Source organism: Oncorhynchus mykiss, chromosome 9 (assembly GCF_057628025.1).
Source record: "Oncorhynchus mykiss isolate SJ-2025 chromosome 9, ASM5762802v1, whole genome shotgun sequence".
In the NCBI taxonomy this organism is placed as follows: Eukaryota; Metazoa; Chordata; class Actinopteri; order Salmoniformes; family Salmonidae; genus Oncorhynchus; species Oncorhynchus mykiss.
In genome coordinates, this window is record NC_143030.1 from 60,973,053 (window position 1) to 60,999,809 (window position 26,757).

A 26,757-nucleotide genomic window follows, 5' to 3' on the forward strand; every position below is an offset into this window, starting at 1 on the left:
ATTGCGTGGAATATTTGGTGACATTACATACATAAACACCCTTTTCAATTATTTTCAAGATGAAGCTTAAATCATGAAACACAATGACGCAATCAATTACGCAACATAGGCTTTAACCTGTGTGAAACGGCAATTCTTCAAAAAGTTCCTGGCGTGAATGAGATCTCTGACAAAGACATCACACAAGGAAGGACAGGACCCCTTGAGGACCTGGGTCTTATTGCACAGAGGAGAATCAGGAACATGTGATTGAATGAAAGAGGGAGGCAGGGATCTCAGGGGGGGTTTCAGTAAATTGGAATTTACAGGGAAAGCTAATGGGATCTGCTAAGGCTAATGGATGGCTGCATCGATACTTGATTAATACCAACTGAAGGAAGAAGAGGAGACTGACTCTCTGAGGTTTGACTCTTTGAAAGGAGGTAGGCAGGCAGAACAAAAGAATAGACAGAGTTCCAGAAGATGAGAGAAAGAGGCAGTGAGATAGGAAGACGGGGGTGAGACAGCCCCAGATTAGCCCACAAAGGAGTGAGGTAGGTACAATTTAAGAGGATAAGGAGAGAGCGAGAGAGACAGCGAGAGAGGAAGGAGGGGTGTGTGTGTGTGAGATTGACTCACCATGTAGTGCAAGTCGTCGAAGCCGTTGAGCAGCAGCTTGCTCTCGTACTGCGGTAGCCCCACGTGTTCCAGCCAGTCTCCCACGGGCTGATCCAGCAGCCGCCCAGCCGCCCCACCTGCAGACAGAGGGAAGCGCTTGAGCAGGGAGAAGCCTTTGAGCCGGTAGCAGCGGCACTCCGACGACGACACATGGCACTGCCACATCATCCTGGGCCAGCAGAACCGAGCGCACCAGCACCACGAGGGCAGGGGAGACAGCGTGACGGTGGCACCACAGTGGGCAGGCAGTGGCTCCCGCACAACAGCGGGGGCCAAACCACTTTCACCTGGGATCGAGTTAAAGACCACTGGGTCTCAGGGGGCGAGGGGCTTCTGGTCCCCTCTCCTAGTTAACAGCTAGAATGCTGTGTCCACTCTGCTGTGGTTACCAGCTCAAAAGCACTCAAAAACAGAAATACATTCAATAGGGTCGAGAACAGCCACACATGTAACATTTTCCTGCTTAGACAAAAATGGTCCATATACTACATTCTATTTACACAAGATGGGTTCCCTTGAAACAGGAAATAGGCTATTCTGTCTAAAGTTGCAAGCTTGCTGATTCCTCCTCCCGCTGATTTGCTCCAGTTGTTAATGAGGGAGAGGATCTCTGAAACGAGAGAGAAGCGTATCACAGCAGTTGGGGGGTTTCTCTCCCAGTGAAAAGTTCTTTAGAACTCACACGGAGCAGCAGGAGACGAACGATTAAGACAGTTCATCCGTGGCCCATCCCAGTTTCTCGCCACTTCTCCACACGGTCAGCAGATCACACGCCAGGCAGGAGTCTCCCACCTGGACTACATGTGTGAATCAGGAAACCCAGCGTGGCAGAGAGGAACGACAGACCGCGGTGATAATTGAAAACAGAGTGACAGTAATTAGCTTTAGATGGCTATGATGAATCAATCAAGGTTACTAGCTGTGCTTAGAATTAACTGAATGTCTACATGTGACCCCTGAAACAGAAGACACTGGAGTGGGGTGGGTAAGTCCTGAGATGGGGCATTCACTCTGGACCTGTAAACAATTTAATCTAATACATGAAGTAACTCATTCTGATCAAAGCTAACTCAAAACATGCACCTTTGAGTTAAGCCTAACGATTTAGGCTGTAAATGGTCACACGCTTGCATGACTTGGGATCAACATCACTCATTTAACTCAAAGCAGAATATTAAAACTGCAAATCATTTCAATATTAAAAAATTAGGGCACTCACTGCTTTCAGGACAATCTTGAGAATCAATGATTTCTGTGCCGAAATGATGTAATAGATACAGTAGATTTAAGTCATCAATACAGAGATATCTAATGCAAAACAATCTATATTACAATCAATACGCTGTTAACCTATAGAAACGCTACTACAACCCCTGACCCTGTCCTGTCAGAGTGAACCCAGAGTTCTGATCCTGTACACACACACACACACACACACACACACACACACACACGTTAGTCCTCACAGCACACACACACTTCAGTCCTGTCCACAGCCACTACACTTCAGATTAGGAACAAATCTAGCAAGTATCCAGAGTCCACTACTTTAAGACCTGCTGCAAGTCTCCAGGTTAAACTCCTATGCTGCCGGCATGAAAGCTTTGAGACCGCAGTTCTTCAGGCACACGGTCTGTTTGTCACTCCTCGAGTCTAACGGCAGGCTCCCTTCTGCTTTAACTCAGATACTCCACTCAAGGTGTTCAGGCAAACGGACGGTCCGCACACAATCCTAGAGATGCTCGAGGTGGGGTCCTTCCATTGTCTGGACTGTTCACAGTACTACTGCCTGAGATTCCTCTCTCTCTCTCTCTCTTTCTCGCTCACTCTGACTCCCGACTTCCAACTCGCTTGCTCTTCATCCATTACTCCCTCCCCTTCCCTTTCCCTCCCCTCTCTCCTTCTCTTCTTCTCTGAGACACCACAGGGCTGCTGTTCATTGTCTGTGAGTGTGAGCTGCTGCCATTCCTTTCAGCTACAGGGAACCCTGTCCCTCACTGCTTTCACTTGTTCTCTGTTAGTCCCTGATCTTTTGATCACCATCCCTTTCTTTTTTCTTTCTATATCTCTCCATCTGCCAGCAGAGAAGAATAGGACAGGGACTTGGGACAGGTTCTATAGGGACCAGCAATGGGGAACTTCACAGCTCCGCCGCTATCTACCACCACCACTGTGGAGAAGGAATACACTGAACTCGATCAGAAGACAGAACTCTTTTCAGAAGACAGAAGACAGAGAGTCTTTTCACATGGTGTGCAACAGAAAGACAGCCTTTCTCAAATAAGCATTTCCTAGCAGCAGGTCCCATGATCCCATGACAGTCAACTCATTGAGATGGTGCTAAGGGGTGTGGCTGGTGGAAAATATGCTTTCGTTGATTTAGGCTCACAGAGGAAGGTTAACAACCCAAACAGCCCACGGAGCGCAGCCGTCCTGGGCAACAGCTTTACTGCAGTGGGCTTGCCTTATTCTTGCCTTAATGCAAATTTGCAGGGTAAAATGAGCTCATTCCCTGAAATACATGCCTCTTAATATTTTAACAGCTCACTCCAAATGCAGACCACAACAAACAAGCGAAAAACTGCCAGAATGCAATAACGAGATGGCCAACGGTTTTCCTTTTTTCTCTTTCTTCATTGGAACATCGCCGTGGGCTTAACGTTCAAGGCTGGTTCATCTTCCTTCTGTGACTGTAAAGAAGCAGCATGTTGTGGAGAGGAGCAGAGAAGGAGGATGGAGGAGGAGGCTGACAGGAATGGAGGCCATGCTTCTGGTTCACTCCCACAGTCCCCTGGTCCCGGAGTGACTATCCATCAGAGCTAAAGGACAGCTTTACAGCAGAGTAGCAGACTGTACTTTAGGCTAACATAGGTGGTATATTCAGTGCACATAATTCTGTGACTGCACAGATATCTGTTAAAATGGGTCTATAGTAAATCTAATTTACGGAAATACACTTGGTCCCTTCCAAGTTTAGCCATATTGTCCTGGAGCCACAAAGGAAACGAGGGCAAAGCCAGCGAGTGGGGGGTACAGTGTCGGACCCCCAGTGAAGACATTTTGGCAGAAGTGGTGTACCAATCTGGGTCAGAAAACAGTGTCTGAGACAGCCTTAAAGCAAGGACAGCCACAGTGTGAGCCAATGGATTCATGTCCTTACAGTAAACCTTCTTCTTAGGTTACATAGAACACACTGGGAATTGTTGAAAGTAATTTCTAACAATGGCTGAATAAACTCAACTATTAATCTACATTCAAAATATGGCCACGTCCTTCACTGGTACGAATGTAATCTCTGGTCACCCACTATTATAACAGGTCCCTCGTGTGCTATTCAAAGAGCCAGCTGCCACCCGGATGGTCCGACTCAGTCATCACTAACATCAACCCATTCATCACTTCCCACATGCTCTCTGATTCCGAGGGGTTGGTGTTTAAATGCGGAAGACACATTTTGGTTGAATGCATTCAGACTAGGTATGCCCCTTCCCTCTATGCCGTCAGTGTGGGTATCATGATTCATGTATTTACAGTATCTTTCAGTTCCCCAGCTTTAAGCTATTCACATGGCTCAAATGACTGGTCTCCAGGGACCATTACAAAGCCCAAACAACATACACATGAAGTGGTGGTGGTGGGTCCCCTAACAGAATGCCTAAAAGACACACACAAGCACAAATAGGATGCCAAGGCGTGAACGACAATGGCAACTGAATTACATACTTTATTAAGACTAATGGCCATGGCTTTGGAGAAAACAGAAAGCAGTGAAATGGAACATTCTGGAAAAAAAATTTACTTGTTGAATTATCTCGGCCAAAATAGCCAGGCATGTAATGAAAAGGTTTTACTTTATAGCACCAGGGACACATTGTTGGAATCACAGAGCACACCATTCTAACTGGGATGGAATGGATTACACAAGATGGGAAAGGAAGATAAAGACCTAGAGGAAAGAAACTATCAAATGTATTGATTCTCTTTATACCCAACAACACGCAGAACTGACTACAGGAAAGATAATACAAAGCTGGACTTTGGAAAGATGGATCATGGGAGTCTTGACCAGAAAGAGAGAGTTTCAATAGTAGACCAGGGAAATAAAAGTTGACATTAGGTTGGGATGTTCTTCAATGAAAGTGACAGGAGAAATGTAACCTGTACCATGTTCACAAAACAGAGTAAGTGGATGCATTGCATATGCTATGATAATACTGCATGTTATGTTACATAAAATGCTTTGGGTCAGGGGACTGTCATCTTACCGTACCTGGGGTAGCGTACTGCTGGTCTCTGGAGAAATCGATGCCTGCGCCAATCAGCGTCATGATCTTCTCAATCTGAGGAGAGGAACAGAGCAGAGTGTCAGAGGGAAAGACAAGATGGCTGCCACACCTCTCACCAAAGGGACAATAGTTACCCACATGCATTGAATCCCACACTGCAGTACAGTAACTGTAAATGAACCCTTAAATAATGCATAATCTTGCTGACCAGACTTGTCTGAGACCGGGGGCTGTGAAAAGAGAATGGGCTAACCAATACATAGAAATGTTATTAAGAATTGATCCAAAATGGCTACGCATCTGAGTATCATGTTACAACTTCATTTTTAGAGGGACTGCAGGGAAGTCTAATTCATTTAATTTCAACATTTCTGTCTTATGAGCCTTTGCAGCCTGCAGCCAAAGCATTGTAACAATGTAGTTAGGCTCGATATTACAGCAGCAGCCAGCGAGCCATTCTTTCATTAATTCATTTACAGTACCTGATGTCAAACAGAATCAGACTTCAACAGGAAAGAACACACATTTGGTTAGAGGAAAAGAACTGGGGCTGCATATGATCTAGCTATTATTTCCCTACTTCAGAGAACTCTTTTTCCTTCTTTCTCCTTTCTAAATATACGACAGAAATATGGCAATCGACCCGAACCCAAGAGGACTTGTTATTGATTATTCCCCAACGAAGCATGCCTCTAACACACACAGAACACACCTCCCCCATCTCATCCATCATCCAACTATAGATGATGCTCAGGTACTCTGATAAGGTATAATTCACCATGAATCCGCATAAGACCGGAAACACACACACACACACACAACTGTCCCAAACCCATCTCCCTCACACTCATTCAACAGCGAAGCAGCAGTATCAATAGGCCATAGAGCAGAAAGATTAAAAATGTCACACACCAGACAGGCCGACCCAACATGAGAAATAAAATCCCCCATTCTAGTTCTGTGGACCCAGGGCAGAGACAGTCGACCAACAAACACTGCTGTCAGAGCTGTCAGCCACTATCACAGTGTCCCCCAAACACTTCAGTCTCCACTTGCAGGACAAATGTGCTCCGTCATGAGAGACGGGCTCTATTCTTTACATGAGGCCCCTTTAGTTTGGAACAGATGGCTGTTCCACATGACTGACACTTATTTCAAATCAGTGATCATTTTCAAGGAGAGATGTCATTTCACACAGGAATAATTGTAGGGTTTTGATGTAAATGTCAACAGTGCTTTTGCACAGTTGTAAAGAAAAAGGCTAAAACTCTAAAAGCAATGGAATTTCTCTACCTAGAGCACTTTATAGTTTATGGAAAAGCCTGGTCTCTATCCAGGTGAGAGGTTCGATGCAGACTAGCTATGGGCCACTCTGCCTCAGCATGTCTGATTTGAGCTCTACGCTGACCTTTTCTACAAGGAGCACCTGTGTGCCTAAGTAAAAAAATGTTGGCGCATGCAAAGACATGCAAGACAAGATTTAGGAGCACAATGGCAAATAATTGAGATATTAAAGCTAAAATCCTTAATTTTTCTAGGCGCACTGGTGCCCCTAAATTAAAATTCCAGGTCGCAGAGGAAAATATTTAGGCACATATGCAAGTACAATGGTCACAATGTAGAGCCCTGCCTCTGGTAGACACTGCATGCTGCTGCCTGGAGGCACTAGGAGAACAGGAAGCCTTATATAAACTCTTGTTAACAACTTAATAATACTATCTACCATTCTCAACCACTAGAACTAAAGGAAGAGATGGGAAGTAATCCCACATTATACACATCGGACCAGAATAATGAAATGTGATTGCCAGTTTCTCAGGTCAATGCACAAAGAACAGGCCTGGCCTCCATTATGTAACTTTACATTTCAAAGGAGGAGAATGAAATGCATTAGTCCCAATTCCACATGAGAGGGCTACCTTGGAAATGACTAACTGGATACCTTAGTCAGTTTGACACTTAGTGAGCAGTCAGTCTATGTATATTTCCCAGCAAAAAAAGATAGTGGAAATTAGACTTCAGAGTGATCACGGTTAAATCATCATGAGAAGAGGTAGCTAACAATTGGCGCAATAAAAGAAGTTGACTATGAAAGGTCAAGCAGTGGAGTCTACTTAGGTAGGCGTCTTGCCTTACAGACAAAGCAGTGAACAACAGACTAAAAAGGTTAGATTGTTAGAGCAACAAGAGTCTCACAAAAAGGTTATTCCCAAAAAAGAACAATCGTATTCACCTCCATCAATAAGAAAAGGAAAGACACACACCAGAAAGAGAAGAGTACCACAGGACCCCAAAAAACACCAACGGAGATATATGAAGGGCGTGCTCTCTTACACTTTCAGAGGACTGAGATCTCCGAGGAGGTAGTGTGGGAGGCATCTGATGGGAGAGAGTCAGGTTGTTGTTTGGTTTTCATTTCCACATTCTAATTTTTTGGCTCAGCAGAGCAAAATGTGAGAGACCAGACCTGACTTCCTACATTTGAAGAACATTCAAAATGGAAAACATAAAACAACGTTCCATATGGCCATGACAAACATCCTCATTGGAAAGGAGAACATCCTGCATCAAGAAACAAACTGCAATTGTGAGAATACTTTGTTGATAAGCGATGCCCAGATCTTAATGCATATTAGATCATTTTTTGATTGTTGTAAACTATGAACCAGCATCATGCAGCCATCCGGCCGATCATTTAAAGAGCTGAAGTGTGTGGTAGTGCGTGTGCGTGTGCGCGTATTACTCCACTTGCAGGACACAGCTCTATTAGAAACACCCACACACCTCTCCATACAGTACCATCAGAGATAGCTCTCGTTTTACTGAGGTTTTACTCTCCAGGTGTCAAACTGTTTCATGTCTTTTCTTCCATTTAGAACAATACTGGAGCTGAAGGTAGGCCCGGAAATCTCCTTGACCCTTCTATTAACATTTTTCACTGACACTATGCACACTCACAGGACTCTACACACAAGAACACACATTCATACTGACTCTACACACACACACAATTATCATATACACTGCTGCTACTCTGTTCATCATACATCCTGATGCATAATCAACTTACCCCTATACATATCTACCTCTATCACTCCAGTATCCCTGCACATTGCAAATATTGTATTGGAACGGATACTGGAACTGATCCTGTATATACAGTACGAGTCATATAGTTAAGATTCTTGAAAGTAGCCACCATTTGCCTTGATGACAGCTTTGCACACTCTTGGCATTATCTCAACCAGCTTCAAGAGGTGGTTACCTGGAATGCATTTCAATTAACAGGCGTGCCTTGTTAAAAGTTAATTTGTGGAATTATTGGTGTCCTTTAGTAGTGGTTTATTTGCAGCAATTTGACCATGAAGGCCTCATTCACACAGTCTCCTCTGAACAGTTGATGTTGAGATGTGTCTGTTACTTCAACTCTGAAGTATTTATTTGGGCTGCAATTTCCAAGGCTGAAAACTCTAATGAACTTGTCCTCTGAAGCAGAAGTAACTCTGGGTCTTCCTTTCCTGTGGCGGTCCTCATGAGAGCCAGTTTCATCATAGCGCCTGATGGTTTTTGCGACTGCACTTGAAGAAACGTTCAAAGTTCTTGACATTTTCCAGATTGACTGACCTTCTTCATGTCTTAAAGCAATGATGGACTGGTCATTTCTCTTTGCTTATTTGAGCTGTTCTTGCCATAATACGGACTTGGTCATTTGCCAAATAGGGCAATCTTCTGTATACCACCCCTACCTTGTCACAACACAACTGATTGACTCAAACGCATTAAGAAGGACAGAAATTCCACAAATGAACTTTTAACTTCTCATGGCTGCAGGGGCAGTATTGAGTAGCTTGGATGAATAAGGTGCCCAGAGTAAACGGCCTGCTCCTCAGTCCCAGTTGCTAATATATGCATATTATTAGTACATTTGGATAGAAAACTCTGAAGTTTCTAAAACTGTTTGAATGAGGTCTGTGAGTATAACAGAACTCATATGGCAGGCAAAAACCTGAGAAAAAATCCAAACAGGAAGTGGGAAATCTGAGGTTTGTAGTTTTTGAACTCAACCAATATCCCACTGTGTATTCGATAGGGCTATGTTGCACTTCCTAGTGCTTCCACTAGATGTCAGCCGTGTTTAGAAACTTGAATAAGGCTTCTACTGTGATGTGGGGCCGGATGAGAGCTCTTTGAGTCAGTGGTCTGGCAGAGAGCCATGTCCTGGTCATGCGCATTTCACATGAGAGCGACCTGCGCTCCATGGCTTTTCTATAGACAATGGAATGCTCCAGATGGAACGTTACTGAAGTTTTATGATAAAAACATCCTAAAGATTGATTCTATACTTAGTTTGAAATGTTTCTATGACGTGTAATATAACTTTTTTAAGTTTTCGTCCGACGTTCGGCTGGACCTGCACGAGTGTTTGGATTTGTGTACTAAACGCCCTAACAAAAGTAGCTACTTGGACATAAATAATGGACATTATCGAACAAATCAAACATTTATGGTGGAACTAGGATTCCTGGGAGTGCATTCTGATGAAGATCATCAAAGGTAAGGGAATATTTATAATGTTATTTCTGATTTCTGTTGACTCCAACATGGCGGATAAATCTTTTTTTTTTCCTGAGCGCCGTTCTCAGATTATTGCATGGTTTGCTTTTTCCGTAAAGTTTTTTTGAAATCTGACACAGCGGTTGCATTAAGGAGAGGTATATCAATAATTCCATGTGTAACACTTGTATTTTCATCAACATTTATGATGAGTATTTCTGTAAAATTGATGTGGCTATGCAAAATCACTGGATGTTTTTGGAACTAGTGAACGTAACGAGCCAATGTAAACTGATTTTTTTTATATAAATATTAACTTTATCAAACAAAACATACATGTATTGTGTAACATGAAGTCCTATGAATGTCATCTGATGAAGATCATCAAAGGTTAGTGATTCATTTTTATCTCTATTTGTGCCTTTTGTGACTCCTATCTTTGGCTGGAAAAAAGGCTGTATTTTTCTGTGGCTTGGTGGTGACCTAACAATCGTTTGTGGTGCTTTTGCTGTAAGGCCTATTTGAAATTGAACACTGGTGGGATTAACAACAATATTACCTTTAAAACGGTATAAGATTAATAATAATAATTAATAATAACAGATTTGTCATTTTGAATTTGGCGCCCTGCACTTTCACTGGCTGTTGTCATATCGATCCCGTTAACGGGATTGCAGCCCTAAGAAGTTTTAACAAAGCACACCTATTAATTTAAATGTATTCCAGGTAACTACTGTACCTCATGAAGCTGGTTGAGAGAATGCCAAGAGTGGGCAAAACTGTCATCAAGGAAAAGGGTGGCTATTTTGAAGAATCTCAAATATATTTTTATATATTTTTATTTGGTTACACTTTTTGGTTACTACATGAGTACATATGTGTTATTTCATAGTTTTGATGTCTTCACTATTATTCTACAATGTAGAAAATATAAAAAATAAAGACAAATCCTGGAATGACAGGTGTGTCCAAACTTTTGACTGGTACTGTAGCTTACTGGCACTGACCCTGGAACTGTTCCTGTATATAGCTTACTTCTTGTGTTTTTCTTTCTCGTGTTTTTGTTCTACTTTATAGTACTACTGATATTGATTACCGCATTGTTGGGAAAAAGCTTGTAAGAAAGGCATTTCACTGTACTTGTGCATGTGACAATAACTTGAAACTTGCTCACCAACAGAAATGAACATAGCATAACAAGCATAAACACATTTTAACCTGTAAAAACATGCGGCAGGTTGCAAATGGGACTATGATAGCAAGCGACAAGCTGGCTGGCACGCTGGCTGACTCATTCAGGTAGCCTAATTTGAAACAGATGGGACTAAACTACCTTTCCCATCACCATCTGCTGGTTCTCCATATCAGCCTTAACTGGCAGCCTCCATACTGGCTCTCCTCTCTGTGTGCTCACTAAGGATGAGGCACATGCATGCTCAAAAGAAAGGGGACAAGAGGGTTTAGCCTGAACCATCTGTGGAATAGGGGGGGGTTCACTCAGCTTTTTGATCCCACTCTTTTCACTCTGCCCCTCCTTCCTCATTAACTAGTCCCCTCCATGGCACTGGCACTGTTCTCTTTACAATGAAAACGCCATGGAATGACAGATCCCTCCCCCATTATAGATAGGCTATGTACAGTGCCTTCGAAAAGTATTCAGACCCCTTGACCCCTTTTTTTACGCTCAATCTTCACACAATACCGCATAATGACAAAGCAAAAACAGGCTTGTAGGAAAACAGAAATATCACATTTATATAAGAATTCAGACCCTTTAATCAGTACTTTGTTGAAGTGCCTTTGGGAACGATTACAGCCTTGAGTCTTCTTGGGTATGACGCTACACACTTGGCACACCTATATTTGGGGAGTGTCTCCCATTCTTCTCTGCATATCCTCTCAAGCTCTGTCATGTTGGATGGGGAGCATTGCTGCACAGATATTTTCATGTCTCTTCAGAGATGTTCGATCGGGTTCAAGCCCGGACTCTGGCTGGGCCACTCAAGGACATTCAGACTTGTCCCAAAGCCACTCATGCATGGTCTTGGCTATGTGCTTATGGTCGTTGGCCTGTTGGAAGGTGAACCTTCGCACCGGTCTGAGGTCCTGAGCGCTGTGGAGCAGGTTTTCATCAAGGATCTCTCTGTACTTTGCTCTGTTCATCTTTGCCTCGATATTGACTAGTCTCCCAGTCCCTTCCGCTGAAAAACATCCCTACAGCATGATGCTGCCACCACCATGCTTCACCGTAGGGATGGTGCCAGATTTACTCCAGATGTGACACTTAGTAGCATTCAGGACAAAGAGTTCAACCTTGGTTTCATCAGACCAGAGAATCTTGTTTCTCATGGTCTAAGAGTCTTTAGGTGCCTTTTGGCAAACTCCAAGCTGGCTGTCATGTGCCTTTTACTGAAGAGTGGCTTCCATCTGGCCACTCTACCATGAAGGCCTGATTGGTGGAGTGCTGCAGAAATGGTTGTCCTTCTGGAAGGTTCTCCCATCTCCACAGAGGAACTCTGGAGCTCTGTCAGAATGACCATCGGGTTCTTGGTCACCTCCCTGACCAAGACCCTTCTCCCCCGATTGCTCAGTTTGGCCAGTCGGAGAGCTTTTGGAAGAGTCTTGGTGGTTTCAAACTTGTTACATTTAAGAATGATGGAGGCCACTGTGTTCTTCAGAAATGTTTTGGTACCCTTCCCCATATCTGTGCCTAGAAACAATCCTGTCTCGGAGCTCTAGGGTTGGTTTTTGATCTGACATGCACTGTCAACTGTGGGATCTTATATAGAGAGGTGTGTGCCTTTCCAAATCATGTCCAATCAATTGAATTTACCAAAGGTGGACTCCAATCAAGTTGTAGAAACGTCTCAAGGATGATCAATGAAAACAGGTTGCACCTGATCTCAATTTCGAGTCTCATAGCATGGGGTCTGAATACTTATGTAAATAAGGTATTTATGTTTCCTAAAAACCTGTTTTCGCTTTGTCATTATGGGGTATTGTGTTTAGATTGCTGGGGATTGTTTTTAATTTAATCAATTTTAGAATAAGGCTGTAACATTTGGAAAAAGTCAAGGGGTCTGAATACTTTCCGAATGTGTGTTAGACACTCATGAGCAGGGATGTTTATTTTCAAACAGGACAGGTTTATTATGTAGAACTCTCTCGGGGAGGAGGAGCATTGGGAATGAGAAAGAAATAAAATAACTATGAGAACAATGGATGTCATAACCATATATCATGCTGAATAAAAGACAAAAAGCTCCATAAGGATACCTTCCTTAATACTGCTATTCTCACAGGATGAGGACATTATTTTCTAAATATCTATTTATAGCTTGTGTAAAATATAATTTTGCTCACTCTAGTGTCCATAAATGTCATTGCATTGCTTCCCTTCCAAACCTGATGTTGCAATTAAACAGAGAGATTGATGAGTTGGGACAATTATCACTCTGTGGAGGAATGCTAGGTCTCCTGTAAAGTGGTTACACAAAGCTCTAAGTGTGGCCTGCCCAGATAAAGATGACAGGACTGTGGCTTCATTCAGATCTATAGGCTCTCTGTTTGCCTGCAGAATAAAACCCTTGAGTGTCATCAGTTCCCAGTAATGAGCAGTTTTGGACAATACAGCCCAGCCAGCATCCTCTGTCTGTCTGAGTGGCTGTGCTATACGCTGCTGTCTGGTAATCTGGCTAGGAGCTGTGGCTCTCAGGGGAAACTGCTAGAGTAATGTTATGCTACATTCTTTCATGGAGGAGATGTCTGGATTCTATCTCCCCCTCTAGAACCTGACTGCCAAACCCTGTACCTCTCTGTAATGGTCTACCAGCCTGTGATTCAGGACAATACCCTGAATACACCTCCTCCGAGCATATGGGACCCGAAAGGTGCCAATAGGAAGAAATGATTGATTACTGTACATCACACAGCTGTATACACACACCAAGCTGTGCTCCGACACACACAGACACACATATGCACCCAACACACACACACACACACACTACACGGTGCTAGCACCATTCAACCTTGATATTTTGGCACCCTTCATCCAACATAAGAATCAGCTTTCAAGGCTGCAGTTGGCTGGCTGTGACAGACAGGTCTAATAGAGACTAAGTAAATACATCTCGATCTGAGCAGAGGATATAACGGCCTGGTGGTTCCTCAAGGTACGGCCTATAGGCCTACATACACAGCCAAGGAAGCTTCTCACTGGGATAGATACTCATAACCAAACACAGAGCTGAGACAAGAGAGAAGGTTTTAATCCATATATAGGTCCTAGAGACACATCCATTGTGAGAGGGGCTCTCTAGTGTCTATGGGCACCATCGACCTGATAGGATGAGAAGAGGTCAGAGATCAGGGGGGTGTTAAAGGTCAACAGCTGAGGAGGGAGTGGGTTAGCTACCAGGTGGGGTTGGGGTCAGAGTGATGGAGATAAAAAATATTCTGAAAGCGGGAGCGAGATGGAAATGGAGTGAGAGTGATAGAGAGAGAGACAAAGACAGAGAGAGCCCTTAGGCACCGAGACCCAGGGCCAACTGGCAGAGTGTGTTGGAGGTAAAATAAAGGTCTTCCAAATGGAAAGCGTGCCCAGATCTAGGAGCCGAGCCTCACATTAGCAAGCTGGCTCCGAGAGCAGGGCCTGGAGAGGCCATTCAGAGGGCCTAAACACTAACACAACACCCTCTGAACAGGTGCCACGGGATCTACACTGGCACTGGTACACAGCACAATCAATAGCATCCACCAAATGCCCCAGAGTGACCCTCCGTTGGTCACCCCAGGCGATGACACACCACACAGAGTTTGGTTTGCTCCCAGCAGCAGGTCCTAACCCACAGCATGGGGATTTAACTCTCTTATTTCTACAGGGTCTCAGGCCATCTCCTCTCTCAGAGGGAGAATCTGGGAAAAGAGCTTAACCCTCTCCAAACAAACAGAGTGCTAACAGATACAGAAAAACAATAATAGCAACATTGATATACTCTCAAAAAACAGCCTGTGGAGTTTAAAATGCCACAGAAGATTAGACAGAAGTCTTGATCAATGAGGTTGGCTAAAGTAGGAAAACATCCTTGGCTTAGTTAATAAGATGGAAGAGAAAATGTTAAAATATTATTAATATTAATGAAAAAATATCCTAAAAGAAAAAGAGGTAGACTACAACATAATTTCTATTAATGGAAAATTGAAAGACACTGTGTAAAGAGAATCAATATACTCACAAAAGCTGGCTTCATAGTGGCCATGGGATCCTTGGGGAGCAGGACAAGAAACGAAGCAGAAGTGAAGTGGGCTGTTAGATGACTATCCTTTCTTCTCAGTCTCTGTCTATGTGTCGCTCTCCCGCTCTCTTTCTTCTCTCTCTATCCCCTCCCATCTGTGGGTCTACTCTAACTGGCCCAAACAATGTATCCCCTGGATTGTCATGTTCAGTATGATCCTAAGACTGAGACAAACCTGCATTAGCATGGGCTTTAAAACACACACACACACACACACACTTAAATGCAGATGCACAGGCCAAGACCTCATGCAAGTAAAATCTCCTCGTCTGTAAAGGCAGGCTGTGTGTGTAAAGAGGAGAGGGTGTGAGAAAAGGAGGAGTTAGCAGACCCAGACACACAATGAAATAGCTTTTTTTGGTGCCCTGGGACCCCCTCGTCCACACGCTGTCACACAGCTCAGTAGAGTGTTCCAGAGCAGCCAGCCGTGACCAGCAAGATGGCCGCCCGCAGCCAGGCTAGCTGCTCCTCACAGCAACAGTGGGGAGGGAGAGACGGCTAAGAGAGGGATAGAGAAAATAGAGAAGGGCTACACTTTAAAAACTGACCTATTTACAGAGGATATTCGCAGGCTTCTAAATAACTAAAACAAAGGATGGGGAAAGTTAGAAAACATACTTTTGCTTAATATTGCTTTCATTTGTTAAACATTCCATCAATGGTGCAGACCGAGTACTTGAGGTTTTCTTGAAAACAGTACGAGAACAGAGTTTCAGCTTGAGAAATTGCTCTTTGCTAAGAAGCAATTTGTTTATTTTGGGCCATTTTAATTGAAAACAATCACAGTAAGGTATTTAATTCTTACCCAGAAATTATTTGATGTTGAGATAAAAATGCCTGCATTAGACCTTTAAGAAAACTGTCCAATGGGTAATGAGTTAGGTAGAATGTAACCCAGGGCAACCCCTCCTGGGTGAATGAGCATTACAGCCCTATTAAAAAAAAAGAAGAAATAGAAAAGTTGTGAAAACGAGGACATAAAAAAAATCTGAAAATGAACTTTTTCTTGCCAAAGGAAAGAACTTGCATACCGTACTCCCTCTTACACACACATACGCATCACGGACAGGCTACATGCTAATCCGAGTGATGCGTTGAAAGGCAACGTTTGGCTGTTATCTTGAACACCGCAGCTCAGGGTTTCTGTATTAGCATTCACCTCTGCTAGGTTGTTGAGCAAACTGTCAACTCTCCGGTCTGCTACACCGCAATAAGTGATCCTACCTGACCAGCTGACAACCTTCAGGCTGAGGGGGTGACAGAGAGAGCGACAGGGAGCCTGTGAATACAGATAAGGCGCTAATAATGGGCGTTAAAGGAACTGAGATCTCTGGTAACCGTCAAACCTTTACATGAAAGGTGTGTGAAGAAAAAAAGAACGGTCAAATATGAAGCAATGCTGCCACTACTCATAGGAGGTACAAGTACTCAAAACAGGTCAGGGCACTCAAGAGGTTGCAGTATGTAAATGAACACAACAGAAGTTCTCCTCGTACCAACTTAGATTCTGTCACACAGGAACTCAACTCTATCTCAAATCAAATCAAAGCTTATTTGTCACGTGTGCCGAATACAAGGTGTAGGTAGACCTTACAGTGAAATGGATACTTACAGGCCCTAACCAACAGTGCAATTTTTAAGTAAAAAATAGCTATTAGGTAAACAATAGATAAGTAAAGAAATACAAATAAAAAAACAGTAAAATGACAGTGAAAATAACAGTAGCGAGGCTATATACAGGTGGTACCGGTACAGAGTCAATGTACACTGGTTAGTTGGGCTAATTGAGGTAATATGTACATGTTCTCTACCGTTCAAAAGCTTGGGGTCACTTAGAAATGTATTTATTTTTGAAAGAAAAGCACATTTTTTGTTCATTAAAAAAACATTGATCAGAAATACAGTGTAGACATTGTTAATGTTGTAAATGACTATTGTAGCTGGAAACAGCAGATTTTTAATGGAATATCTACATAGGCGTAGAGGCCCATTATCAGCAACCATCACTCCTGTGTTCCAATGGCACGTTGTGTTAGCTAATCCAAGTTGATCATTTTAAACGGGTAATTGATCATCAGAAAACCCTTTAGCAATTATGTTAGCACAGCTGAAAACTGTTGTTCTGATTAAAGAAGCAATACAACTGGCCTTCTTTAGACTAGTTGAGTATCTGGAGAGTCAGCATTTGTGGGTTCGATTACAGGCTCAAAATGGCCAGAAACAAAGCACTTTCTTCTGAAATTTGTCAGTCTATTCTTGTTCTGCGAAATTAAGGCTAAAGAAATTGGCAATTGAACAGCACAAACTGGCTTTAACCAGAATAGAAAGAGGAGCTGGAGGCCCTGATGCACAACTGAGCAAGAGGACAAGTACATTTAGTGTCTAGTTTGAGAAACAGACGCCTCACATGTCCTCAACTGGCAGCTTCATTAAATAGTACCCGCAAAACACCAGTCTCAACGTCAACAGTGAAGAGGCGACTCCGGGATGCTGGCCTTCTAGGCAGAGTTGCAAAGAAAAGGCCTCATCTCAGACTTGCCAATAAAAAGAAAAGATTAAGATGGGCGGGACACAATGCAAATAGTCCGGGTAGCTATTTGATTACCTGTTCAGGAGTCTTATGGCTTGGGGGTAAAAGCTGTTGAGAAGCCTTTTGGTCCTAGACTAAGTGCTCCGGTACAGCTTGCCATGCGGTAGCAGAGAGAACAGTCTACGACTGGGGTGGCTGGGGTCTGAGACAATTTTTTGGGCTTTCCTCTGATGCCTGGTGTAGAAGTTCTGGGTGGCAGGCAGCTTGCCCTCTGTAGTGCCTTGTGGTCGGAGGCCGAGCAGTTGCCGTACCAGGCAGTGATGCAACCAGTTAGGATGCTCTCGATGATGCAGCTGTAGAACCTTTTGAGGATCTGAGGACCCATGCCAAATCTGTTCAGTCTCCCGAGGGGAAATACGTTTTGTCGTGCCCTCTTCACGACTGTCTTGGTGTGTTTAGACCATTCTAGTTTGTTGGTGATGTGGACAGAAAGGAACTTGAAGCTCTCAACCTATTCTACTACAGCTCCGTCAATGAGAATGGGGGTGTGCTAGGTCCTCCTTTTCCCTTTCTGATCAGGCCGACCACTGTCATCTGCAAACTTAATGATGGTGTTGGAGTCATGTCTGGCCATGCAGTCGTGGGTGAACAGGGAGTACAGGAGGGGACTGAGCACTCAACCCTGAGGGGCTCCAGTGTTGAGGATCAGCGTGGCAGATGTGTTGCTACCTACCCTCACCACCTGGGGAGGCCCATCAGAAAGTCCAGGATCCAGTTGCAGAGGGAGGTGTTTAGTCCCAGGATCTTTAGCTGCTCTGTGACTAGATCCTGCCACAGGCAAGGGAACACTAGTCTCCAAGTGATAACCCTCTTCTTTCATTTGCTGCTTAGGTTCAACTCCTACATTACGCAACCCGATCCATTGAGGCTATTCTCATTGACGGACATTTAAGGAGAGCAGTGTAACGAGATTTCAATTTACACAAAATGTTCAGTTTACATTACATCCTTGCCTTACCTTTTTGTTGTGCTTGGCAACGTGACATTCTTATTAAGCTCAGTCAAATCAGATCTAAATATCTAACTGTAGAATAGACAGACTGTATAATAAAGATGAGCCGACCAGGAAATAACATCTGCAGGAGTATAGCTGGTGCTGCTCTGATCAGTAGTGACTTAATCCACAGGCAGCCTCTAGGAAAGGCCGAATCCCATCTTCCAGCTCCAGGACTTCATAAGGTGAGGTGTTCAATCAAACTGTGGGTGATTACAGTGTACAGAGTCGGAACTGGCTCCTGTGTCACTCATAATGTAGGCTAGTCCCAGTAGCTACAGTATCATCAGGAGGGTATAAAGTATCCTCATATTGCTGAACGTTTCAGCAGGGGAACTAAAGATTCAAGTCGGCAAGCTGTTCCAGTCTGGTGACCCCATTACCCACTTGGGACTGAATGCTCTACAACAGAGAGAAGAACCACACTGATAATACTAACACTGTGCCTGCAGGAGGGGACTGGAATGACAGAGCACTTTGAAGTAATGGGACAAAGTTAATTATGTGCAACTTCTAATGAACTGCATCTATTTAGAAGGTGAATGCCCTTGACGACAGCTGCGACACAGACGTATTCATGAAGTTCACAGCATAACATTTGACCAGTAGCTTCATGAAAGTAATTTAACTGGTGAATGAATACATATAATATGTCTTACAGTTGTACAAACAGAATGTTATGACTGGAGTCTCGATACAAAAGTGAAACAATCCTCCCTTCCTCTCTCTCCCACTGTCAGAGTGTTACAGACTGGTAGTTCTTCCAATTACATTGAAAGAACTACAGGACAAAATACCAAGCCTCCAACCCCAAAAGGTCTGTGGTGTTGATAGTAGGGATGCACAATATATCGGTAAGCATATCGGAATCAGCCGATTTTAGCTAAAAAAGGCAACATTGGCAAAAAAATATATAGCGTTACACGTGAAACACAGCATTCCTAACCTAGCCCACAATGTCTGCCGTGTGGATCGAGCAGTCAACAAATCGAGCAAATCAAATCATTTGAAAGAGTAATAAAATTTCAGCGAGACAACTCAAAGGCGAAATCCATTAAAGCCAAGATAATAGGATTCATTGCCCTTGACAATCAACCGTTCTCTGTCGTGGGTGATGTTGGCTTTTGCCGACTGGTCGAGCACCGGCACACACTACCAAGTAGGCGCTGTTTTTCAGATGTTGCCCTACCGGAGTTACACAGTATTTTTGAAACTCACATCCATGAGCTAACGTTACTTGCTATGGGCGTCACTGCTATTAGCTTCACGACTGACATTTGGACCAGTGATGTCAACCCCATGAGCATTATTAGTCTGACAGCACAGTGGGTCGATGAGGATTTCGTACTGAGGAAAGCCGCATTGCATGCTCAAGAATGTGCTGGTTCTCTCATAACGCTGCAGCTATTTCAATGGCATTTGAGAACATGTTTGAAACTTGTAAACATGAACACTCCCAGCTCCATTCGAACAACTGACTGGAGGAATAAGCTCAACTGCGTCTGCAGCAGACGTGATACCCTGTCATGGCATTGAAACGCCTGCTCAACAAAAATGTCAACACAGACCGTTGGGTTAACTTGGAAATGTACTCTACTAGAGACTGTGAACAAGCGATTTGGTGGCATTCTCTCTGAGCCTCAACTGTGTCGCCACCATTCTCGATGCTAGGTACAAGGACCGCTACTTCGATGCAGACAAGAAACAGGGTTTATCCTGTTTGAGACTGAACAAATGAACAATGAAACAGCACAGCAAGTAGGTGAAAGAAATAGGTTTTGATTATGTTTTACTGGGGACATATGTAAATGCCAACAAAATAAGTTTTCGGTCAGGATGTGTAGTGTATGTGTGTTTTTCAACTATTTAACTGTACTAGAATGCTTAAAAGGCTGCTCAAATTTTAAATATGGGTTATGGGTATCAGCCAAAAATGTAATATCGGTGTATCCCTAGTTGATGGTATCCAAATTGAACTAAAATATACAGACCACAAATTCCAATTGGCTGTACTTAAACTCTTTAACATCATCCTCAGCTCTGGCTGATCACCCAAATCCCAAAAAGCGGAGAGAAATTTGACCATGAAATCAACAGCAACCTTGGGAAAATCCTCTGCATTATCATTAACAGCAGACACCTACATTTCCTGAGCAAATGTCAAATTGACTTTAACACATTTCTCTATTGCAGACCACATATTTCACCCTGCACACCCTAATTAACAAACAAACGCAGTCTTCTCATGCTTTGTTGATTTCAAAAAAGCTTTTGACTCTATTTGGAATAAGGATGTGCTATATACATTAATGGAAAGTGGTGCTGAAGAAAAACCTTAAATCCATGTATACAAATAAAATGCATATTTCATTGCTCAGTGTCGTGGGGTAAGACAGGGATGCAGCTTGAGCCGCAGCCTCTTCAACATTCAGTATATATCAACAAATTGGCAAGGGCACTAGAACAGTCTGCCGGCACCCAGCCTCACCCAAACTAGAATCTGAGGTCAAATGTCTACTGTTAGCTGAAGATCTGGTGCTTTCCATCTCCAAACAAGGAGGGCCTAGATTAGCACGTTGATCTTCTCCAAAGATTCTGTCCGATCTGGGCCCTGACAGTGAATCTCAGTAAGACAAAATGAATGCTGTTCCAAAAAAGGTCCAGTTGCCAGGACAACAAATACAAATTCCACCTAAACACCCATTGCCCTAGAGAACACAAAAAACTATTGGCCTAAACATCAGCACCACAGGTAACTTCCACAAAGCTGTGAACAATCTGAGAGACAAGGCAAGAAGGGCCTATGCCATCAAAAGGAACATAAAATCCAACAATCCAATTAGGATCTGGCAAAAAAAATACTTACAGAATAAGTTATAGAACCCATTGCGCTCGACAGTTGTGAGGTCTGGAGACCGCTCAACAACCAAGAATTCACAAAATGGGACAAACACCAAATTGAGACTCTACAAGTGGAATTCTGGAAAAACATTCTCTGTGTACAACATAAAACACCAAATAATGAATGCAGAGCAGAATTGGGATGATACCAGCTAATTATCAAAATCCAGAAAAGACAATCACCTAAAAGATCAGATGAACCTGGAGAAGAGTTCCATCAGCAAGCTGGTCCTGGGGCTCTGTTCACAAACAAACACACCCCACAGAGCCCCAGGACAGCAACACAATTAGACCCAACCAAATCATGAGAAAACTAAGATATGTTGGAAAGAACTAAACAACAAACAAAGCAAACTGGAATGCTATTTGGCCCTAAACAAAGAGTACACAGTGTCAGAATAACTGACCACTGTGACTGACACAAAATTAAGGAAAGCTTTGACTTAACTCCCATATCTATTGGATGGAATACGACAGATGGGATACCACAGATGGGATACCACAGATGGGATACCACAGATGGGATACCACAGATGGGATACCACAGATGGGATACCACAGAGTGGTATTTGTTTTCCCTTTTGTACTTCAACTATTTGCACATGGTTACAACCCTGCACATAGACAATAATATAACATTTGAAATGTCTATTATTTTAAAACGTTTCACTGTTAATTTGATTGTTTATTATCTATTCCACTTGCTTCAGCAATATATTTCCCATGCCAATAAATTGTATATAAATACATCCATTCCCTTTGCATTGAATGTAATAGCCTTTTGTAGATAAAATAGCTGAGTGTGTTGAGGAGAGACATCAATGGCTCAAATAAACAGGCTATTGAGATAATGATCTGTGGTTCAGTTCCCTGAGTGGTGGTGCGTGTCACACTCACGGACTGTCCATCCACTTCCTCTCTACAGCTGTCATCACAACTATACTACTGGGGCTGAGTCTGAGCTGTGTGTCTGAAATTGGTCAAAAGTATTACACTATATAGGGAATAAAGTGCTAACTTGGATACAGCTATAGCCTAGCTCTTGTTGTCATTCCTCTCAGCTGAGGTGAAGGTGGGGCACAAAAGGTTCTACTCTGGGTTGATTATCAATTATTTTGGCTGATGGAACAAAAATACAATTCTCTCCTGCTCCACCACCCCTCTTGGAGAGGTCAGAGAGAGGGGTCATCTAAAAGCATACTTCTGTGTAGGACACAAGGTCGGTAACACAGGCAGGCTCTGCTCTGGCCACCTGCATGCTAACCACAGAGACGAGAAACCAGGATATCGACCCCCAACTTTCCCGTTATCACGGCTCTCAGTGCCTGTTGGTATAGGGTTGTGTAAAGGTACACCGACTGACCGCAGAGCAACGCGATCTGGTCACTGTGGAGAGCCTGTTACTTGAGCCCCTGGCTGACTCCCTCTGCTCGGCATCACAAATGCATCATGGCTGATTCTGACACAGACATAATAGGGGAATCGAGTCATGTGGAGTCATTACACCGCCAGTTCGCAGACAAAGGATGTAAATAGTGGAAGATTTAAAGTTGATTTAACAATCCATGCAGATTGCATCTCAAAATACCATAATGGTGCAGTTACACGCGTACACAACGCTGCGGATAACGCTTATTCCAAATGGCTCTATTTTAGAATACTGAATGAAAAGTGTGTGTGTTCAAGGCAACCCTAAAAACAGTTGCCCATCTCCAGGGGGGCCCAGATTAGGTTGGAGTGTAACACCATGGCAACCTGAGGAGGCGGGGTCAGTCCTAAAGGGAGGATAGAGCTGCAACTCAATGACCTTCTCCTCCGCTCTCCTCGTCTCACTTTCCAACTCTTTGTCTAGGCCTATCTATCCTGTTACTTTTTCAGATCCTCCTCACTTTTTAGCCCCATCTTTCCGTCACTTCTAATCTCTCTCCTCTCCCTGGCTCTTTATTCTTTGTTATCTCAGACAGGGTATTTCAGTTCTGAATGGCTGGCTATATACACTTTTGAATATTATCTTCTCACTGCAGTGATAGAGCGGGTTTGGCTTCTATTTCAGCAGGGTTAATACATAGTTTAGGGGCAGAAAAACGGCAGATATGAATGAGAAAACTTGGCTAAAGAGAGGGGTGTGTGTGGATCTCACTCATGCAGGCCTAATGTTCCCGAGTCTCTCAGCTCCATGATGTCATTCTACTCTACAGGTTAACCCCTCAATAACTAGACTATAGCCCTCCTCATGGAGCTGTTATGTGACCATGTAGTGTCCTTTCACCTGTAACACTATATGGTGATGGTATAGAAGTCATCCATGAAAACTCACCCAGGTGAGTGTATAAACTATGAATACAGAACACCATATTATAACATAAGTCCAACAGAACAGTGAAGCAAACGTCTTACCTCGTCCCATTCAGAGGCGAAAGAGGGCGACTTCTCCAGCCGCTTCTTGGTTGCGCTGCAGTTGGAGACGGACTCACTCCGGCTGCCCAGCCCTCCTTCCTCCTCGCTAGGCGGTGATACCAGCAGGTCCGAGTCCGACTTGGAGAGGCTGCGGGCCAGCTTCAGGTCCCCAGGGGGACGCATCCTGCCAGCAGGCACAGCCCCAGACCCAAAGTCCCTCATCCTGTCTCTGTCTCTGTCCCTGGGCACCCCCTTAGACACTGTGGCATAGATGGCTTTGGGGTCACAGTCTGTCAGGATGGCAGCCATGTTGATGTTTGGAGGAGGCAGAGGCGGAGCTTCTGTTGTTTTGGTGGGTACCGTTGGAGCTGGCGCCGGCTGTTGGCCTTGGCTGGACTGTGTCAGTACCACACCTGGCAGCCTGCTGAGGGGCTCCACCTGACAGTCAAAGACAGGCGAGGAGCCGTGCAAGAGGCCTGTGAACACTTCAGGTACTGCAACTAGGTCCTGGCCGAGTAGGGAGTTATCTGTAGAGATGAGACCAGGAGAGTTAGGAGGGGAGACTAAAGAGCAGGGAGTAATGAGTAAGGAGTAGTGAGTCAAGGCAGGCAGGAGGCTGGACTGAGACTGAAGGTAGATATCTAGCAGGACTAATAACAACGTCCCCACAGTCCCAGAAACAGATCTGTGATTGTTTGAGCATGAGAGATAAGGAGAGACAGACCTACAGAATGCTGTCCGAAGCACTGGAAGACAGATAATTCCAATCCCAGCTTGCAACCATCTCTCTGGATGTTTGGAGGTTTGTTACATTACACAATTCTCTGCCAGTTTTTTCCCACTCTTCCATCCCTGCCTGTCTCTGTGTGTGTCTCACTCCCTTTGAGATAACCAGCAGCAGCCCCTGTTTGAGGTCAAGTTCCACAGAAATGATACAGCACTGAGGAATCCTCACAGGAAATCAGCAAAGGAAGAAACCGGATGGGAGCAAGACAACAAGCATTCTGCAGAATCTGTGCGCACACACACACACACGCACACACGGACACACACACACGGACACACACACACACACACACACACACGGACACAGACAGAAACACAAGAACAAACAGGAACTTACTTCTTCTGCTTCGAGCTATAGCATGAAAACAATCCCTGCTTACAGATCCTGTACAGCCAATCCAATTGAAAACAATACGCTTTTCCCCTCACAACAACAGGCCCTCTTTCTCTCCCCCTCGAAGGAGACACTGACACCCAAGCCTGTTTTTCCACCATCAAATCGACCACCGGATGAGAGTTGAGCCAGGTTGTGCCTCTGTTCCCCTTCTGCCTGTCAAGCTCCCCCTCTGTCCCTCCCTTCTTGTACTTCTGCCTGAGCCGGAGCTGTGTAAACCAAAGCTACGTAGAGCTGTAGCTGTGTGAGCTCTTTGCCTGCCTGTCCCAACTCACTAGCCGCTGACTGCATCTCTGGGATTGTAATTCTGGGATCACTCCATCCAGTCTGACTCTCAGCCACCATCCTGATAATCAGGCTTCTGACACATGGTTAATGTGTGTGTGTGTTGGAAATTGGGTAGGGGGGCTGTTATGTCGTGCTGCCCTGTGTGTGTGTCCTCATTGCCAATTCCGGTGAGAGGGTCGTGGTGTTTGGTGACAGGGAAACTGGGACAGTGTCAGTGACGTCACAGCGGGGCAGTGGCCCCTTCAGTGTGTTTTAGTTTGTCCTTCAGAGCAAAAGACAGCTACAAAAATACTGCAGTTACTCCAAGCATTCTAATGAAGCTCTCTCTCAACAGGACATACAGTGCCTTGCGAAAGTATTCGGCCCCCTTGAACTTTGCGACCTTTTGCCACATTTCAGGCTTCAAACATAAAGATATAAAACTGTATTTTTTTGTGAAGAATCAACAACAAGTGGGACACAATCATGAAGTGGAACGACATTTATTGGATATTTCAAACTTTTTTAACAAATCAAAAATTGGGCGTGCAAAATTATTCAGCCCCCTTAAGTTAATACTTTGTAGCGCCACCTTTTGCTGCGATTACAGCTGTAAGTCGCTTGGGGTATGTCTCTATCAGTTTTGCACATCGAGAGACTGACATTTTTTCCCATTCCTTCTTGCAAAACAGCTCGAGCTCAGTGAGGTTGGATGGAGAGCATTTGTGAACAGCAGTTTTCAGTTCTTTCCACAGATTCTCGATTGGATTCAGGTCTGATCTTTGACTTGGCCATTCTAACACCTGGATATGTTTCTTTTTGAACCATTCCATTGTAGATTTTGCTTTATGTTTTGGATCATTGTCTTGTTGGAAGACAAATCTCCGTCCCAGTCTCAGGTCTTTTGCAGACTCTTTTGCAGACAGTAGATCTCTGCAGTTCATCCAGAGTGATCATGGGCCTCTTGGCTGCATCTCTGATCAGTCTTCTCCTTGTATGAGCTGAAAGTTTAGAGGGACGGCCAGGTCTTGGTAGATTTGCAGTGGTCTGATACTCCTTCCATTTCAATATTATCGCTTGCACAGTGCTCCTTGGGATGTTTAAAGCTTGGGAAATCTTTTTGTATCCAAATCCGGCTTTAAACTTCTTCACAAGATATCATAACCGCCATCGATAAAAGACAGTACTGTGCAGCCGTCTTCATAGACCTTGCCAAGGCTTTCGACTCTGTCAATCACCGTATTCTTATCGGCAGACTCAGTAGCCTCGGTTTTTCGGATGACTGCCTTGCCTGGTTCACCAATTACTTTGCAGACAGAGTTCAGTGTGTCAAATCGGAGGGCATGCTGTCCGGTCCTCTGGCAGTCTCTATGGGGGTGCCACAGGGTTCAATTCTCGGGCCGACTCTTTTCTCTGTATATATCAATGATGTTTCTCATGCTGCGGGCGATTCCCTGATCCACCTCTACGCAGACGACACCATTCTATATACTTCCGGCCCGTCCTTGGACACTGTGCTATCTAACCTCCAAACGAGCTTCAATGCCATACAGCACTCCTTCCGTGGCCTCCAACTGCGCTTAAACGCTAGTAAAACCAAATGCATGCTTTTCAACCGTTCGCTGCCTGCACCC

At 44.0% G+C, this 26,757-nt stretch overlaps 1 protein-coding gene across 32 annotated transcripts in view; it reads right to left on the reverse strand.

Annotated features, from left to right (window-relative positions):
* The window catches only part of LOC110531211 (ankyrin repeat and SAM domain-containing protein 1A), a 108,980-nt gene that overhangs the window by 24,279 nt on the left and 57,944 nt on the right, over positions 1 to 26,757 (reverse strand). For 18 of the 32 annotated variants that reach the window (XM_090184827.1, XM_090184825.1, XM_090184826.1 and 15 more), the window contains 3 exons: positions 23,677 to 24,203; positions 4,928 to 4,997; positions 619 to 734 (listed from right to left, as the gene is read on the reverse strand). In XM_090184827.1, the coding sequence (XP_090040953.1) occupies positions 619 to 734; positions 4,928 to 4,997; positions 23,677 to 24,203 (713 nt within the window). Of the gene's footprint in view, positions 1 to 618; positions 735 to 4,927; positions 4,998 to 7,277; positions 7,323 to 23,676; positions 24,204 to 26,757 lie in introns of all 32 variants that reach the window. The other 14 variants (XM_090184821.1, XM_090184820.1, XM_090184807.1 and 11 more) reach the window with 1 other exon arrangement.